General features: G+C 39.6%; 1 protein-coding gene across 1 annotated transcript; it reads left to right on the forward strand.

The window, feature by feature from the left end:
• The first annotated feature begins 5624 nt into the window (after positions 1-5624).
• Positions 5625-16324, forward strand: gdpd3a (glycerophosphodiester phosphodiesterase domain containing 3a). Its single transcript, XM_084743792.1, has 10 exons — positions 5625-6082; positions 7980-8022; positions 9823-9958; positions 11255-11300; positions 11468-11586; positions 13250-13339; positions 13501-13634; positions 13793-13852; positions 14080-14131; positions 15725-16324. The coding sequence occupies exons 1-10, from the start codon at positions 5944-5946 to the stop codon at positions 15851-15853; spliced, it is 948 nt and encodes a 315-aa protein (XP_084599918.1). The 5' UTR covers positions 5625-5943; the 3' UTR covers positions 15854-16324.
• Positions 16325-18131: the final 1807 nt, after the last annotated feature.

Genomic DNA, 18131 nt, shown 5'->3' on the forward strand with positions numbered 1-18131 from the left:
ACTGGTCTTTACGAAGACAGACTTAGCAGTTAGGACCAAGCTTAGTAAAGCCCAGTTGGTGCAACCACTCCAGATCATGAAGAACCTAACTTCTACAGTGGATGATTTTCCCAAAATAGAGAAAAAGAAGGCAAGTACTGCCAGAATACTGATTTTAGACATTGGTATAACGTCACTTTATTGTCCACAATTGGCCTAATAACATCCCTTTTTTCCACAAAATACAAACAACATCAAATAATGGATCCAGTGTCACTATTACAGTCCTATATTAAATTACATTTCTGTTGGAAATACACAGGAGCTGAGTTGTGAACTGCTCATCTGACAGCATGTCCTTCCTCAGCTCCTCTTGATCCTAAATTTTCCAGATCCATGTTTTGAGAACACGTACAGTATTCTGGAAAATGGGGCCTGGTTGACATCAGCCTTTCCATCCCACCGTGCTGTTGTTGTACTGTGTTCCTATCTGCTAACGTCTGACCCAGGACGACTGTGAGGAGTCAGACATGTACACAGGATGCTGGGTTCTGACTGACAGTGACGGCCCACATCTAGAAGTCATCCAAAGTGGCCACACTTGAATGCAGTCTGCAGCTGAGCAAATGCGTTTCCAGATTATGATCTTTTCTGGCTCATTGATGTGAGTGCTGAATGTAAATGGCTCAAATTTCTGGGGTCTGCTGCTGCAGCTTAGGGTTCACCAGTTGCAAACTATTACAAGAACAACTCCTCTTTTACAACTACTGAGAAAACTGTACATGTTGCTGGTAAATGCTGCGTTCAGGTCATGTGGATGAGGATGGTAGACTTACAAGCATTTAAAACGGTTGTATGATTAGAGTTGGTCGTGTGAGGATTAAATTACTGTACACTGACAATATGACACCATATCCATTAAAGATAGGTTTATAGGACTCTTCCCAAGTCCTGCCCATTTGCACTCTGTACTCTAATAACCATTGAGCGAGCCTGGCATCTGATGCAGCTCTTTCTTTCCTATTTCCAGTCCTTAAACAAGCTCATGTGTTGAAAAGAGCCAAATCTCAAGTTAGCTTAAAGCTACTACAAGGAACGTTCATATTCTGTTGATTTTGGTGGCTCTTGTGGACAAAAGTGGTAGTATTTCCATCATAGTAACACCAAAATATGACATTAACAGTAAGAAACATAGCTACTTTCTTAGGAAACAGGAAACTGTTACTGGAGCACAGAAAAAAGGGTGTGGGAGGACTTGGGAAGAATCAATTACAGTAACGCCGATGTGACATGAATGCGGCAAAATCAACAACAAAATAGTCAAACTCAGGAACGTCAGAGTGCTGTACAGTTATTTCTGCTCAGTGCACAGCCAAGCAACCATCATCCCTCCGTGGTTGAACAGTATATATATCCCTGTTTTTGCACTCCTGTTCGCGCTCCCCTTTGCCTGTGTGGCTACCTGTGAACATACTGGGTGTTTATTCTTCAGTGTGTGTGCTACAGTGGCACTCCTTCCTTGTTTTGTGCATGTGTGTGTTAGTATGTGTTTTCATTGTTCCTGTCAGTTGTCAGCGTCTGCTCCCTCTCGCTCTCTTTGTCCTGGATGTGACTGTACTAACTGCTGCGCCACCCGCGGGTGTCCGGCCCAGTCACCAGCTCAGCCTGCACTAATTCTTGCCTGTTGCTCTGGGACCAGTAGAGGAGCCCCACCTGAACGGACCAACACATGCACTGGACCCTCTCTCTGTCTCTCACCGATTTGTTTTTACACGTCCCCCGGGGCTCGAGCCGCGTCACAGCCTGTTTTCTCAGAAGCCATAGGCAGCACTCTGGGATTGGTGCGAGGCTTTTTGGTGCATGTGGTGATTGTCATCCTTTCGTTCAACCTCCCAACTCTCACCACGCTTTACTCAAAAGGGCTGCCTCCTCCTCCTCCTCCTCCTCCTCCTCCTCCTCCTCCTCCTCCTCCTCCTCCTCCTCCTCCTCCTCCTCTTCCCCCCCTGCCTCCCCCACCTTGTGTCTGCTTCTCCACAGCGGGACTGCTGCAACCTCTTTATCTCCTCCCTCGTCAGAAAGTCATTGCCTGGATCGTAGATCACGGATGCTCATACAAGCAGGAAACAGACTCCAATCATAACTCAATCAGCACACCTGCACTTTGTCTTTCCAGCCACGCTCTCCCCCCCTTCAAGGTTGTTATTTTGGTTCCTTCCCTGTCTTGCATCTTCCTTGTTCAGCTTTAAGTTTCGCCTGCTGTGTGTGCGTGTTAATCTGCAGTAATTTATGTCTTTGTACAAGTGTTTGTGTATCTGCTCCTCAGTAACATAAAGCCAAGACTCTTTTTGTCCTGTATGTGTGTGCTTTGGAAGTGTGTTGTATTGTTTCCTTGCAGCTTGGGCCCTCTCCCTGCAGTTACCTGTGCTTTTACATCTGTGAGACTTTTTTTTCTTTTTCGACCAATGCAGAAACAGTCGCACAGATATTTTCTATGTATTTCAGATGTACATTTGGTCAGCAGTCAACCAGGCCCTGCTTGCTTTGTTTCTTTCTTGTTTTTTTTCCTCCAACCTGCCACCAGACCAAACATCTCACTGGGTAACCATGGGAACGAACCAAGAGGACCACATTTTTGCAATCCTCCTGACACACTCACACACACACTTCCTCTTCTCTTTCTGAGGAGTGTATCTGTGTGTCTGTGAACAGTTGCACTTAAACACACCACATACATTCACACAGTATCGATGAGTCTAAAGGCCTATCTGTCATGAGGCCTCTTTCCAGATATTGTTGTTTTTAAATGGCTGTTCTTATTATTGCTATTGTTGTTATATTGGTGAGTTGTTGTATTTTCTTTTTCTTTTTTTTTTCTTTTTTTTTACATAAAAGGGAGTTAAAGTTGTATCTTTTTTTTAATTATTAGGATGTTTTTATTTGTATTATTTTCTTCCTTATTTCTCTTATGGGCGTGATTATTATTGGCAGTGTTTTCAATCTTTCTGAAACCTTTCTTTTTTTTCTTTGATTTCCCCTCCAAGATCTTATAAGGAATTATTTTAAAAGAAGATATAAGTAGATTGACAAAGAGATATGAGTTATTGAGGGTTATAGTCTGTATATTCATGGGTATTATGAATTAAACGATTAACAAAGAAACAGAATTATATACATATAATTAAATAAAATTTCCTGATACTGTTACAGCTGTTTGTGGATTCTTTTTCCTCTCTTTATTTCTGTGGTCATTTTATCCTCATGTCATTGAACTCCAGACTTGGTTTCACAGAGAGAACGTAAACATGAGTAGTTCTTAATTTGAGGTGAATTCTGTGTTTTTTTTCTGGTCTAAGAATCATGGCTGCCTCTAAATATCGGAACCTTTGTATGGGGTGACTATAAATATTTGTTGTTGAAAAGTCAATCAAATGACTATAGAGAGACGTAGAAGCACCAGAAATGGGAGGGAAACTTATGATAAAGAGATGCAAAATGATTACAAAGAAACACAAAAGGACAACAAAATACCTACAAAGGGATGCAAAAGCACCACAGACAGAAATGGAAGGGGGGGAACATTACAAAAGATTTTTTTTTTTTTTTTTAAGTACAAATAAAAGGACTGCAACGATATGCAAAATGACTGCAGACACAAAATGACTACCAACTTATGCAAAATGACCAGAAAATTATACAAAATATTGTCTGACAATTACAGAGACAAAAAATGACACAAAACAACTAAAGAGGCAGAAAATGACTATGAAGTCCACAAAGAGATGCAAAAAATTCCAGCCAGTCTAAGTAAAAAAAGGGCCTAACCCTGGAAATATTACATTATTAATGTTTTATAGTTTTTATTGGTGCTAATACCCTGCTGTATCATATATTTCAAGTATAACTTCATGGATTTAGTGGAACATACTAAGGTAAAGGCAAAGTTCCAACAAGTGAAGCAGTCTTGGTATAATGGTATTAATATTAGAGGGTTTATGTCCACCTACCCAACATACTTGGTGTCTTTTCCTATAGTTTGGGGTCAAACACTTTTTCAGAGGATGTCAATTGCAAAATAACCACAATGTGGTGCAAAGCTACAAACAACCTGGGTATCTCGCTAGAGTGTAGGAGGGCTGCATGGGTGTGTCCAGGGACCTGTTGTCTCATAATCCATGCATGGCAGCTTTTTACTGATATTATTCCATAGTAGAAGACTCTTCCTGATAAACGTGAACCGTTACAAAGATATTTTACGTGCAACAACTGAACAACTGTCCAGTAGAACAAAACCTTCGTGCGGTGTAGATCTATAGATGCTGTGGAACCTTATCGTGTCAGGACTCACATTAACTTGTCAGTCGGGATAAGGTCGGTTTAAGGTGGTACTGATTGTTGCCATGGAAACGTGGCTCTGAATTAGCCGGAGGGTAGGCTGCCTAACTTTTTGAGCTTAAAATAAGTCATTCTTTATTTCAGTCAAACCATCTAACTTGCATTAGACTAGTAGTTCCAAAACTTGGGGGCTGGGACCCTTGGGTGAACTGTGGGGGGAGCATGTATGACCCGGGGAATAATAGATCATCAGGATCATTTTTTATTACCCCCTCAATTGTTGTTAATGATTATTATTAATCAGGTTGTGGAGACAGTGTGAACTTTTTTCGGCTTCTGAAGAGGGCCATGCCAGAAAAAGTTTAGAAATCACTGAGAGACTAAACTAATCTTTGGCCCCAGGATTAAACTTAGAGTTTGAGTGTCGTGGGAATGCACATAAATGTGTGTGTGATATCTCATCGTGAACTTGCTTGTCCTGCTGTGCAGCTTTCCCCTCTTCCTTCATAACATGTCTGAGCACGGCTTCCCCCTCCGTCACTGGAATGACAGCAGCAGCTTAGAAGTTAAAAGTCTAGGAGAAAACAGGAAAGTAGGCCCCCGTGCAACATGATCTGTCTGTCAAAATGACCAGGATTCGCTCATTCTTAGACACCCACAAAAGTGAGAAAATGCTGGAAAGTGACATCCCTCTGCCGTGAATAGATTTCTCTATTCTGGTGAAAACCAGGCTTGTTGTAATGTTTCAGAGGCAGCTCAGGCTGTCGCACCTTTGTTTGTCACATTCCAGCTCTGCTATTGAAGCTGAACAATGTAGTATGACACTCTGCTGACTTTGTACTGTATGTATAGTGAGCATACATGCCTCTGGACATGTGATTGTTTTCATATTTGTAGCCGTATGGGTCAGAGTTTACATATCTCCACACACCGCCACCCCTTTGTCAAATACACACAGGCCAAGAATCTTGCTGCACTGGCACTGATCGCCTATTGTCTTTTCCCAGAAGAGCAATCTGATACAAAATATTAATAATCTGGAAAGAGCAGTAACGTCTTATTAATCATATCTTGATTTAGTGTCACATATGTTCTCTACTATGCAATCCTGATGGCCAACTTCCTCTTCCAAAGAATGAAACAGAATAAAAGAAATCCTAGAAAGGTGTTGGGAAACGTGCAGTGCCCAGGTATGACACACATGCACACAAAGCCACCACTATCCCAGTTTAACAACAGCGGTTGAGTGGAATACTATCGCCACAGGCAGGGGAGAGGCCAGTGTGAGAGGGAGGGAGAGCGGTGAGGTAAACTCTGGGTTACAAGCCGATGCTTCATTAACTGATTTTTACAGCTCTGAAGGTTTCAGGTGCGTTGAATGGATATTTCTTCACTCTTACCAGTCAAACCAGTTTGTTCTTATCTTCCAAGGAAGACAAAAAGTGAACTGTGTTCAGTCAAGCTGCTTAGCGGAACTGCTCACTTGTCCTTGGAAGCACAATTGTTGTAGATATTTATTAAGAGCTGAATTATCTGTTGCTGCTGTTTGCTGGTGTTGTTTGATCAGCGTTATTGTGGTGGGACCTTGCAGAGGTTCAGTCAGGAGCTCACAGGACGTGTTTGTAGGGGAGGATGAGCAGTTTTCTGTACTTCATCCTCCCAGCTCTGGGTGGATACACTCTCACCTCGGTGTACCTGCTGAAGAACCCACTCGTCCTCCACAGGAGGAAACGCACAGCCTTTTACTGCAGACACATCTCACACAGAGGAGGTAAGTGAAGGGTGGGGATCCATCACACCTTGATCAGTCTAAACAGCTCAGGGTGTTGACTTCGGGGGTACTGACTGGGAAGTAGCCAAGAAAATAGCTAGAAGGATGTTTGCTTCTTAAGTACAATCTCCAGTTCAACAAAGTTGGGACACTGTGTAAAACATAAATAAGACAAAGCGAAGACAGGTACCGTATAATGCTCAATAAACAGCTGTTTGGAACATTCAACTGGAAAACAGGTGAACTGATAACATGCAGTATCATGATTGTGTATTAAAGGGGCATCCTCAAAAAGCTAAGATGTTCACAAGCAAGGATGGAGTGAGGTTCACCACTTTGTGAAAAACCACGTGGGCAAGTTTAAGAACATTTCTCAACACAAAACTGCAAAGCATTTAGAGATTATACCCATCTACAATCCAAAATGTCATTAAAATATTCAGAGAATCCAGAGAAATCAGTGCATGTAAGAGGCAAGGCTGAAAACCAACATTGAATGTCCATGACCTTTGACCCCTCAGTCACTGCATTAAAACCCCACATAATTGTATAATGAGTTCAGGGACACTTTGGAGATCTGTTGTCAGTAAACACAGTTTGTCGCTGCATCTGCAAATGCAAGTTAAGACTCTGCTATGCAAAGTGAAAGACATATATCAACAACATCCACAAATGACACTGACTTCTCTGAGCCAAAGCTCATCTGAGATGGACTGACACAAAGTAAAAAAGAGCTGTAACCTGACAAGTCCACATTTAAGATGTTTCTTTTTGCAAATCATGGCTGTTGTGTCCTCCGGGCTAAAGAGGAAGAGGACCATCCAGATTGTTACCAGTACTAACTTCAAAAGCAGCATCTGTGACGGTGTGTTGGTCCCCATGGTATCATGAAAGGTACATACAGGTTTGGAGCGACATATGCTGCCATCCGGACGACATCTTTTTCAGAGACGTCCCTGCTTATTTCAGCAAGACAATGCCAGGACACATTCTGCACGTGTTACAACAGTGTGGCTTTGTAGTAAAAGAGTTCAGGTACTAGACAGACCTGCCTGCAGTTCAGACCTGTCTCCAACTGAGAATCTGATCCTGGACTGTTGAGCAGCAATAGGCACAGTGTACTCAGTACACTGAGAGTACACTCAGTACACTCAAACTCTCTCTTATTAAGTGTTGTTAAAAGAAAAGGTGATACATGCTCCTGCCAGCTCTTTTGAAATGTGTTGCAGACATCAAATTTGGAAGGAGTGTATATTTTTAAAAGAAACAATAAAGTGAATCAGTTTGAACATTACATTTCTTGTCTTTGTACTGTATTCAATACATAGGCTGAAAAGTTTTGAAAATCATTGCTTTGTTTTTTTCACACAACCTCCCAACTTTTTTGGAATTGGGGTTGTACATTTATTTTCGGGTGAACTTGCACCAAACACCAAAGCAGCCTCTTCTCTAAAGCTACTGGACATGGGAAACACAAATATTAATGCTTTAGTTCACAGTGAGCATGTTACAAGACCTGACAGGACATGTCATGTGACTCATTTACATTTGCCCAATTTTTTCTTTATAACCTTTTTATTTATTTAATTTTTGGTACAGTTTAAGCCTGGGGATGAAGATTGGTCTTAAATGAGAATAAAATGACATATTTAATCGTGTATTTTAAACATTTCAAATGCATGAATAGAAACTTTAAAAGTTTTTTTACATATTACATCTTTCTTCTGACCAGCAAAATACACAAAAGTAATTCAACTCGTATTTTAAATAAGTTTAATTGAAATAATGCCCATCTCTGTGACCCAGGTTTGTCCAAATGTATCCATGTGTGCTTTTTTCTGTGTTTTTGGGTCCCTTTTGCTTCTGCTGCCATCATCAACCTTCTGTTTGTTACCAGGATGTGGAGAGAGGATAGAAAGCACGATGGAGGCCTTCACACAGTGAGTACCAAACTCTGCTGCTCTCAAACAGCTGCGAGAGAAACATCCATGCATTCTGCTACAACCCTTTCACTTTCACTTCTGTGTGCATTTATCAGCGTCTCACAGTCTCTTGGCTGATAATATGGACTTACTGCATATTTTTTCTTTCAAAATAACTAGGATCATATTTGAAAATGACAGAGGTTTACTCAAGCAGAAGTACAGACACTTGCGAAAAACCAAAAGGCTGGTAAAAGTAGAAGTACATTTTCAAATCCTTTTACTTACATTAAATTTGAAAAGTACAGGCTCTGAAATGTACTCAAACCAAAATAAAATTAAAAAGTTTCCCTCTGAAGGACGTTTCTACTGGCTGCTTCTGTGCAGAGCTGACTGAACCTCTCCTTGAATCTCTTTCTCCTGTCTGTTTCATCTCATTATGTCTCTTGCACCATTTTTGTCGGTTACATCTTGTTTCGTCATTTTCGTCTGGTTACATTGTTTTCATCTTCTCATGTCAACTGATGTCTCGTTATCTTTTTTTGTCTTGTTATGCTGTTAATAACTTGTTTTGCGTTGTTTTCATCTTTTTACTTCTTGGGAATGCATCACACAATAATGCATAATGAAAATGTAAGGAGTAGAAAGTTATAGATATTTATTTATACAGCTATTTGTGTTAAAATGTAGGGAGTAAAAGTAAAAAAAGTAAAAATTTACAAAATGTATTTTATTACAATATGATAAAGAAGATATTATATCAAAAGAAGCCTGAATCATTACTTTTGGGAATGTGGAAAAGTCAATGATTTTTGGAGTCAGTCATGGACAGAATCACCTCTGTAAAGCTCCCTCTTGAAGCTAAGATTTACATTTTGAACTTAAACCCTTCAAACAAGGTAGAATCAGTGGGGTTTGTCAGTTGCTGTCAGGAAATGCAGCACAAAGAATGACAAATACCAATGTTTTGATTAGAAAAGCGTCTTGAGCACAGCAAAATTATAAGAAAATGAGAAGGTATGACCAGAGGGCAGAGTATTTGCAGATGCAGAAGCCGCCACACTTCCGGTTGGTCCTGTTCTGCTTGTGCATTTTCTGGGGGAATTTCTGCATAGTTTGCCTTTAAAACTAAGAAAGAAAGAACATACAGAAGTATGTCTAGCAGCCCAGTGGCTTACTGCTGTTTATTGGCAGAAAACAAAGAGACCAAGTACCAAAGAATGGATGATATCTTTAATGGCATCATGCGTGATACTTATGAAGATAACTTGCACACTGAGAAATAGCAGAATGTTTTCAAGGAAATCTGGAAGGCAACAATCTTATAGTTTCTTATAAAATCGCAATAACAGAGGCGTCTCCATTCTGTAGAATGTGTTTTTGCTTGTAATGTTATAAATAATATTCATTTAAGATGACAAAGGTTGTTTTTGTGCAAAAACAAGCATGAACAAGAACAGCCTACATCAAAACACCCTAATATTATCTCAAGCAGTGCTGAAAGAAATATTTAGTAGATTTTAGAAGAACCTTTAATTTTGAGATTTTATTTCTAATCACCAACAGTTCAAGACAAAGTGTGAACATTGGCTGGAAAAGTCAATCAGCATAAAATGTAAGATGCACGGTTACTAAAATACACAGTTCAATATCATAAATCTCCCAACAGTTACTACCTCAACATGTAAACAAACAAATACATTAATAATTAACTGGAGAGTTGCTTGACATCACTCTGAGTTTTAGAAGAGAAGAAGTTTTCTTACTGTACAGGTAACAAACACACACTTTTTTCATCTTTGCTCCATCTGTCTCCAGTGCGGTGGAGCAGGGGACAGAGATGCTGGAGCTGGACTGTCACTTGACGCACGACGGACACGTGGTGGTGTCACATGATGAGAATCTGCTGAGGCAGACCGGCAGCGACGTCTCTGTCTCCTCACTCAAGCTACAGGTGAGAGGACAAAGGTCACGAGGTCATGCTGAGAGCCCAACTACAAATAACTAGTGAGTACATTTTTATGTCCAAAAAAAAAAAAAGTCATATTTTAGTTTCATCATCTGCCACAGAAAGAATAAAATAAAATTTTTAAAAAATAGCTCCATACAAAGCCAAGTTGAGTTCCCCAAAAGCCCCTGAAATTTAGTGAGAGCTCTAAAACATGATGTTCCTGGAGCAAATAACAATATTAAAAAATATATGCCATTGCTGTGTGGCTCAGTACATTATAATTTCTGAACATATACTTTCACCAACTAACACAATCCTGTGTGCGCTGTTTGTTGTGTGTGATGCCTCTGCAGCCGCGCTCTCCATGGTGCTGACTCACAGACGCTCAACAGGCAGATATACAGACTTTCCTTCCTAATTCAATTTTCCCCAGATAACAATCCACAGACAGTGGGGAAATGGCAGGGAAGTGAAGATACAGTCAATGACAGAGAGAGATGGACACCATAAAACAGGTGTTCCTAGTATGAATAATATTACTGTGTAGTCCTCCTATGAAAAAAATAAATGTCTCTCTGGGTTAATTTTGATTTAAGAACTCTTCACAGATTACATTCACAAACCTCAGATGATGATGTTGATACGACATACCAGAGCCTTAAAAAACTGAATTTGCTTGTTGAAGTTTGCTAAACAGTGTAGGATGTACACTATGATTCATAAAGGGGTGTGTATGACAGGACAAAAATGACAAAGGACAAAAATGCTTCCTTTGTCCTGTGTCTGATTTGTAATATACTATTTGATTTTCAAACAGTAGCCTCTATGAAACGTTATTTACAGTGTTACCTGTCTGCAGCAGTAACACCCTGAAACTGACCGTGTGACGTCTATAGTAACAATGTGTGCCAGAAAACAGGGCTCCCCCGCAAGCCACTGTTATTTGAGCCCTGACTATGATAGTACATTAAATAATAGCGCACAAAAAAACAACATAACATACCATGATTGGCATTAATTTTAGTGACAGTATTTGTTGCAGTAACATGGTGTCAACACCATATCATTGTAAGAAAGTGACAGTTTCATTATTATTGTAAACTGATAAGCGAGGTCCAAACTCAGGGTTACAGGGTCCCCTGTATATGCTATTTATATCCATCAGAGTTTTTCTCAGAAGCTGATATGGCTGATGACTAAGAATATCCCAAGATGAATGTAAATTTCTTCTGATGGTGATTACAGTCAATATTATAATAATTTATAAATAATGTATAAATAACATAGCTTTTCTCTTAGGACTTGCCTCTGTATAAGGAAAGACTGGAGGTGACTTTTTATGCAGGTGAGTTCTTCCTCTCATTCTCTTATTCTCAGTCATTTACAGAGAATGTGTGCGTGCATGTGTGTGTGTGTGTGTGTGTGTGTGTGTGTGTGTGTGTGTGTGTGTGTGTGTGTGTGTGTGTGTGTGTATGTGTGTGTAATCTTCTTTTTCACTTCTCCCTCCTCCAGGTCGCTACAGCAGCGGTGCAGACAGGAAGTTCGCTCTGCTGGAGGACCTGTTCAGGAAGTTCCCCGAGACACCTGTCAGCATTGAGATCAAAGAGAACAACACCCAGCTGATAGAAAAGGTACAGTACACACAAAAATCAAAACCCTCTTAAAGAAGTACTGCACATTTAGACATGTTTTTGATGAAATACTTCAAAGCTGGTGCTGATATTTATATTTCTTAGCAGATTTATAAAAATCTACATTTTATGGGTTTAAAATGGTTCAAAATGTCACCTCCTGCTTCAAATCATCTGGTACCTTGCAAGGTCAATGCTGAGACTGAGCAGACCACTTGGGACAGCTCTATGTCATCACATTTTTATTTAAAAAAAAAGAGGGTCAATGCCCTTTCATCAGAGTGCGGTGGGAATGTGCGAAACTGTGCTCATTTTCAAATGTATGCAGATCGAAACTCATCATTCACCAGAATTACAGTTGTTTATAGGGAATACTTGCATTTTTTGCAGACCCTTTACATAGAATTTATGAAATTTTTATGCTTTTGACAGCTGTGGAAACATTTTTTTTCCTTGATGATGATCCCATGATAAAAAGCAGGACCACATCTATATACTGACACTCCCACACAGACACACACACCGGAAAGACTCCCAGCCTCTCTGAGCAGCTAACATTAGCTCTGCTAGCCTCAACTCAGCTATAACACAGAATCTTTTAAAAAGCATAACAGATGTGCTTCTAGTGACTGTCAAAGCTTTGGCATGTTTCACCACGACACAGACAGTCTGACAGCAGTTGCCCAACCAATAGCTGTTACTGCTACAATGAACAGTGTTCAGTCTGTCTGTCTCGTCAGTGTCATAGCCACAAGGACACACCCCCTGCAGCGGTTGTGCTGTCCCTGTCCCCTGTTTTGTTTTAACAGTTTTCTAAATTATGCAGTGGGTGAAGTTAGGCTTAGACCTGAGGCTGAAGTTATTCTTTAACAGCAGTTTCAACACTTCCCCAATGGTACGAAAAATATAATATAATAAATAAGAAATGTAATATAATTTTTTTTTTTTTTAAATGCAGCAAAATTGCCCTCATGGATACCCCTTTAGTAGATAAATCATGATAAAGTGTCCTCTAGTGTAGCCAGCTGTCTGAGACAACATAATATAGTTCCCTCCAGGGGCAAAAATATGATGCATTGCCATATAGACAGGCAAAGTCCCTCCCTTTCCGGTGTGCCCCATGAGACCATATTTAAAAAAAAAATATGACTTGAAAAATTTAATTTAAATTGACAAATATATATATTTCCTAAATAAGGTCACATGGCGGTCTACTGGAAGCATCAGGACTGTGCCTCTCTTTAGACTGTTTTACATGCCAGAATATTAGTTGGCCTCTAAATGGTTAAATAGTTAAAACAAATTCCCTGTGTGTTTTTATTACAGAGGTATGACAGAGTTGTTTGTAGTAGTTGTACTTTAAGTCACATAATAATATAATTTTAATCTAAAACTCTTTCACCATAAACACATGATGACTTTTGGAACTATGGTGTCCCACTGCATGCAGGTGGTGCCCTTTTTATGTTGCAATCGGATTATATCACAGTATCTCACTGGGGGCAATGTCTGTGATGTTCCTGTTTGTAATACTACTGATATTCATAACACTGTAACGCTTGCATTTATCTGTCTTGTTTCATATTAACTGAGACTTAATTTTCTGATGTCGATATGATACACCTCCATATCCTATCATTTCATTTCCTTTGCCCTTGTGTAGGTGTCTGACTTGGTGAGACGCTACAACAGAGAGGAGATCACTCTCTGGGCCTCTGTGAACTCCAGGATCATGGAGAAATGCCGCACAACGGTACATGCACCACTGGGGGGAGACAAAGAGACTTGTACAGCATGTTACTATCAGTCCAGTCCACAGACAATATAACGGTCACACCTCTTCTTATGTAGTGATTGCTTGAAACCGGTGAAATTAAACTGTGTCATAAAAACCGTTTCTCTGTTCCATCTTAGAACGGCTCCATGCCGTACAGCTTCACTGTGAAGCGAGGTGTGCTGCTTCTGCTTCTCTACTACAGCGGCCTGCTACCCTTTGTGCCGCTGGGAGAGAGTGTACTGCAGTTCTACCTGCCACGCATCATCAACAGGTGTGTCTGTGCATGTTCAGTCCATGTGTGTCCCATTCTGTACATTCATTCTGTTTTTTTTTATCTCCTTAGATTTTTCTTCTCTGATCTTGTGTTTGGTGTCAGCTTAATGTGTTACAGTACAGATCTGTTTCTTTCTCTGTCTCTGTGTGCTCAAGGACGTTCATCCCACAGAATCGCATCCTGAGGAACATTCTGGTCACCTCTTTGTTAGAAAAGTGAGTGAAGTTTCCAAATAAATAGTCATGTGAGAGTCATTGCCAAACATGCATCACTGAGAACATTACATCTGGAATACACAGAACGGTGCTTTTATGCAGAAATACAATATTTAGGAGTATAATGGTGCAATTTATATAGCAGCAAGATCAAATTCTTGATTATTTATAGTTCTGTTTGTGTAAAAACTGAATTATTCATATATTGCTTTATGCTGTCATTTCAGAGTAACAATGAGGAGGAGTCTTTTTGAGCACCTTGCAGCTCGTGGAATTCAGGTATGAAACCATTAGCAGAATCAGTATACCCAGCAGGTTTTTACATGCACAGAATTAGCCTTAATATTTTGATGTTTAACAATAAACATGGTAAGAAAAAATACCATCTGACTGCTGACATTTCACCATGCATACTTTATCATGGTGTGTTACAGAGTTTGGGTAACTTTTCTTCCATCGCTCTCACCCTTGGGCTTTATCCTACTTGTACTTGGCCAAAGAAAAAAATTAATTTGTATTTTCATGTATTTTGCAATCAGGTTTTTCACAAGACGTAACTGAGGGTTTGACCAATACCAGGTACCATGGTGTGATCCCATGACTGATACAAGAGACCCCTTAACCAACTCAACAGCTAAATTTGGAGGGGCCTCTGGAAAAATCTCCTATATATATATATATATATATATATTTGTTGCTTACATTTGTCCCTCAAATGTCTTTTGAAAGTTCTTCTGTAACAAGAGTCACAAACAGTACAGAGACCTGCTCATCCAAACCCTGCTCTAGTGAGCAGTTGACCACAAAGTCAAAACCTCCACTGGATAACTTTAAGTTGTATTTAGCTTCCTAAATCCTACACCCGAGGTTTTTTTTACTGCTCATCTCTGAATCATCAACTTATTTTTTTAATGCAATTAATTTAATTAAAACATAATATTTCAAATGAGACAAACAGCCACTGGGAGTGTCTTGAATGCCTCACCTCTGTCCTGGTGTGAGCAATGTCTGCTGGGATGAGATCACCCCCGTCGTCAGCCTATGAGTGCTCACTTTGAGCATGAAGACAATTGAAGTCATATGCCGTGGCCTTGTCAGCTGCTGAGGGCATCACCGCATTTGAACACTTGTGAGCGATTGTGAGGCAATGACTAAGAAAAGCTCTCCCTCTCATACACATGAAAACAGAGGGAGGATATTTCCTGCGCTTCTGGGAAAAAGTGGACTAGTGTCAGTATTGGAAGTGGGAATCACAGGGCAGTATAGAGTATGTAAAACACTGCAAGGCAGTTATCTGTCATGTGTAATAAAGGCCTTACTTTATGCTGATGCTAACCCTATTTTGATGGTTTCATCTGACTACACAGTTTGACTTCTATGGATGATCAGGTCACATAGTGTGGCTCAAAACCACAGGAAGGATGAGAGAAACAGGACGTCCCAGAGGAAAGGAAAAGTTCAAAATAAGATCTCGTCTTTGTCTAGCCTGTGTCACCGAGACATAAATGAGCTAAATTTAAGACCGCAAAGAAACTGACCATTTTCTCATCTTTCTTAAAATCACAAGTTTGTTTTAGCTTGGCTTGAGTTAACATTGACCAGTCCAGGCTAAATTCAGGCCAGGCCATGCCACGCGCTTTGGCAAGTGTTTTTTCCCTTATTGAACTTAATTTCTGGCCTTCACAGTAATAATAATTTTCTGTAGCAAACTTCTGAACATGTCATCAGTTCAAAATCAAGTTTATACCCTGTTCAAATTGCTAAAAGACATGAGATATGAAGGTGATAAAACTGGTTTAAGTGTGTGTTTTGAGCTGTTAAAGAGGAGCCTGAACAGATCATCACAGTTGAATAATATATTTGTTATTGCAGGTGCATTTGTTTGTGTGCAATGAAGATGAAGACATAAAGGCTGCATTTGAAGTCGGGGCCACAGGGGTGATGAGTGACTATCCGACTCTCCTGTCAAGCTACCTCTGCAGAAACAGAAGTCAGGATTGACCCCAAACACATCCACACATGACACCAATTAATTACTCAGAAATGGAGATGATGAATGAGACCTAGAGACCTGGAGATCAAAGTATCAAACAGAAGGAGCAAAATCATTCAACTCTTTCATCATAGTTGTTAATCCCTGTTGATAGAATCATCTGCAATCAGTTCATTTGTTGTTTCTGGGTGACAGCCCAGTGTTTTAAGAAACAATTAATGATTTTCTCAGCAACAAATCAAACAGTGTTGGAGTGATTTTATTTCATTTTTTTTCCTGCACTACTGTAATGGGACATAGTACAATTAGGTGTAACAAGATGTAACACAGACAATAACACAAAACAATTAACATGTAACAAATAGAGGTTATGATTGAATTTTAAACTTTGTATTGACATATCACATGTGTTTCTATGCAAGTATGATAGTGTGTCAAGTATTCATGTTTGCAGAAGTCTGACCAGAGGAATGTGCAGGTATGAAAATGATGGAGAAAAATAAATAACATTTTAAAAAAGAAGAAAAATTGGTGAAAAGGAAAATACATGCTGTATATATGTGCACATATATGGAAATTACTTGAATGTTTCCCCTTAAAGTTCCCAGTTTGCGACGCATACCCTCTTGCTCATTAATGGTCAGCTCTGTGCAAATTATAAACAAACACACTAGCTAACAGTTTGCAGGGCTGGAGTAGAGATGCATGCACAAAAAAGCCTACTTCTCTGATTGGAGGAAGAAACACACCAACTTTTTAAGTATCCACAAAGTCAACATTTTTTTTGTCCAATGAAAATCAGAGCACAAAGGGAGAATATATATGTTCACTGGAGCGGCCTGTGTTCACTGGGAACTCACAGTCCAGGAGGGGTCAGCTAATAGGACCACTCCCCTTTTTACATTCATGGACCATTTCAGCAGCATGGTGGAAGGAGACGCACAGCCCTGTTGGCCACTGTAAATGCCAATCAATGTCCGCAATCAAAAATTACTGTCAAAATCCTAAATCCTATCTGTCTGTTTTACAGGAAATATGTAACCAAGTACTAACCACTAGTTAGCCATGTCATGGGAACTTATACTTATGTTATGAAGAACTTGGATTTTTTTTTATTTATTTTTTTGTTTTGGATATATAAAAGTATCATATTGCCAACCTTTTCATGAAGGTGGATCTGCCACTAATGGAGATAGGAATATTAGTAGAATATTTATTTTCATCAGTCATATAAACAGCTTTGAAGGAATAGTGTCTTTTTCTGAATAAAGGCAAAAACCATAATATTTTGTGCATGTAAACATAGTCAGCATAAGAGCGTGTGCTGTATCTACCCTCACCTCGTGGGCCCCGAGTGAGTGACTGTGATGATCTGCCCTCACAGACAGTATTTACGGCCCTGAGCTACAGCCTCACTTTTTCATACCTCTGTAGATGAGTGAAATGAGACGCTAACCAGGTGGTAGTGTGCGGTCTTTGTTGGGTTTCAAAAGAAATAGTGGTAGCAGTTTTGTTTTATTTCATTTGTCAGTCTGTGAAAAAGTGGTGCAGGGATTGTGTAGTGTTTGTGGCCAGAGTGAATATTTAACCAGCTGGACCACATCACCTGACATCACATTTCTTATGATAAGAGAGTAAGCGTGACTTTGTTTTGACTGTGTCAGGTGGTATTTCCTGACATTATTTGATTGGTTTGAGTAAGTGCTGAACTTAATAAATTAATTATCTGGGATAATTCATATTCTAGAATTCTATGATTTTATATACATATACATATTTATATATATATACATATATATACACACACACACATATATAATATATTCCTTGTATGTAGTATTGAGATTAAAAGTATGAATGAATGGAAATAAAGAAATTGTACAGTAGGTGATATTATAAATTTACCATGTTATTAATGTAATATACTATCTAGGCTATGTTCTGGTTTAATACAGTCACTCATCTGCAACACATGCATGTATAAACAGAGGGTTTAGCCTACATGTGCAGTAAGCCTCACCTGTGTGTCCTTATTCTCCCAGGCTTCGGTCAAAGTCCGACACACTGCTGTGATAATAATCAACCAGTATGATGGTGGAACAAAGGCTGTATTTTTCTGGCCTGCTTGCTTGCTGCTTGCCGTGTGACAAACAAGTTAATGGAATATAAGTGGATCAGTGCAGACAGAGGTCTTTAATACAGTAGGTTCAAAGGGCAAAGGTTTTAATAAGTGACTCAGCAGCAACAGAAAAATACAGAAGACGTCATCATGCAAAATGCACTACA

Source organism: Lutjanus erythropterus, chromosome 19 (assembly GCF_056507025.1).
Source record: "Lutjanus erythropterus isolate fLutEry1 chromosome 19, fLutEry1.hap2, whole genome shotgun sequence".
NCBI classification, from domain to species: domain Eukaryota; kingdom Metazoa; phylum Chordata; class Actinopteri; order Lutjaniformes; family Lutjanidae; genus Lutjanus; species Lutjanus erythropterus.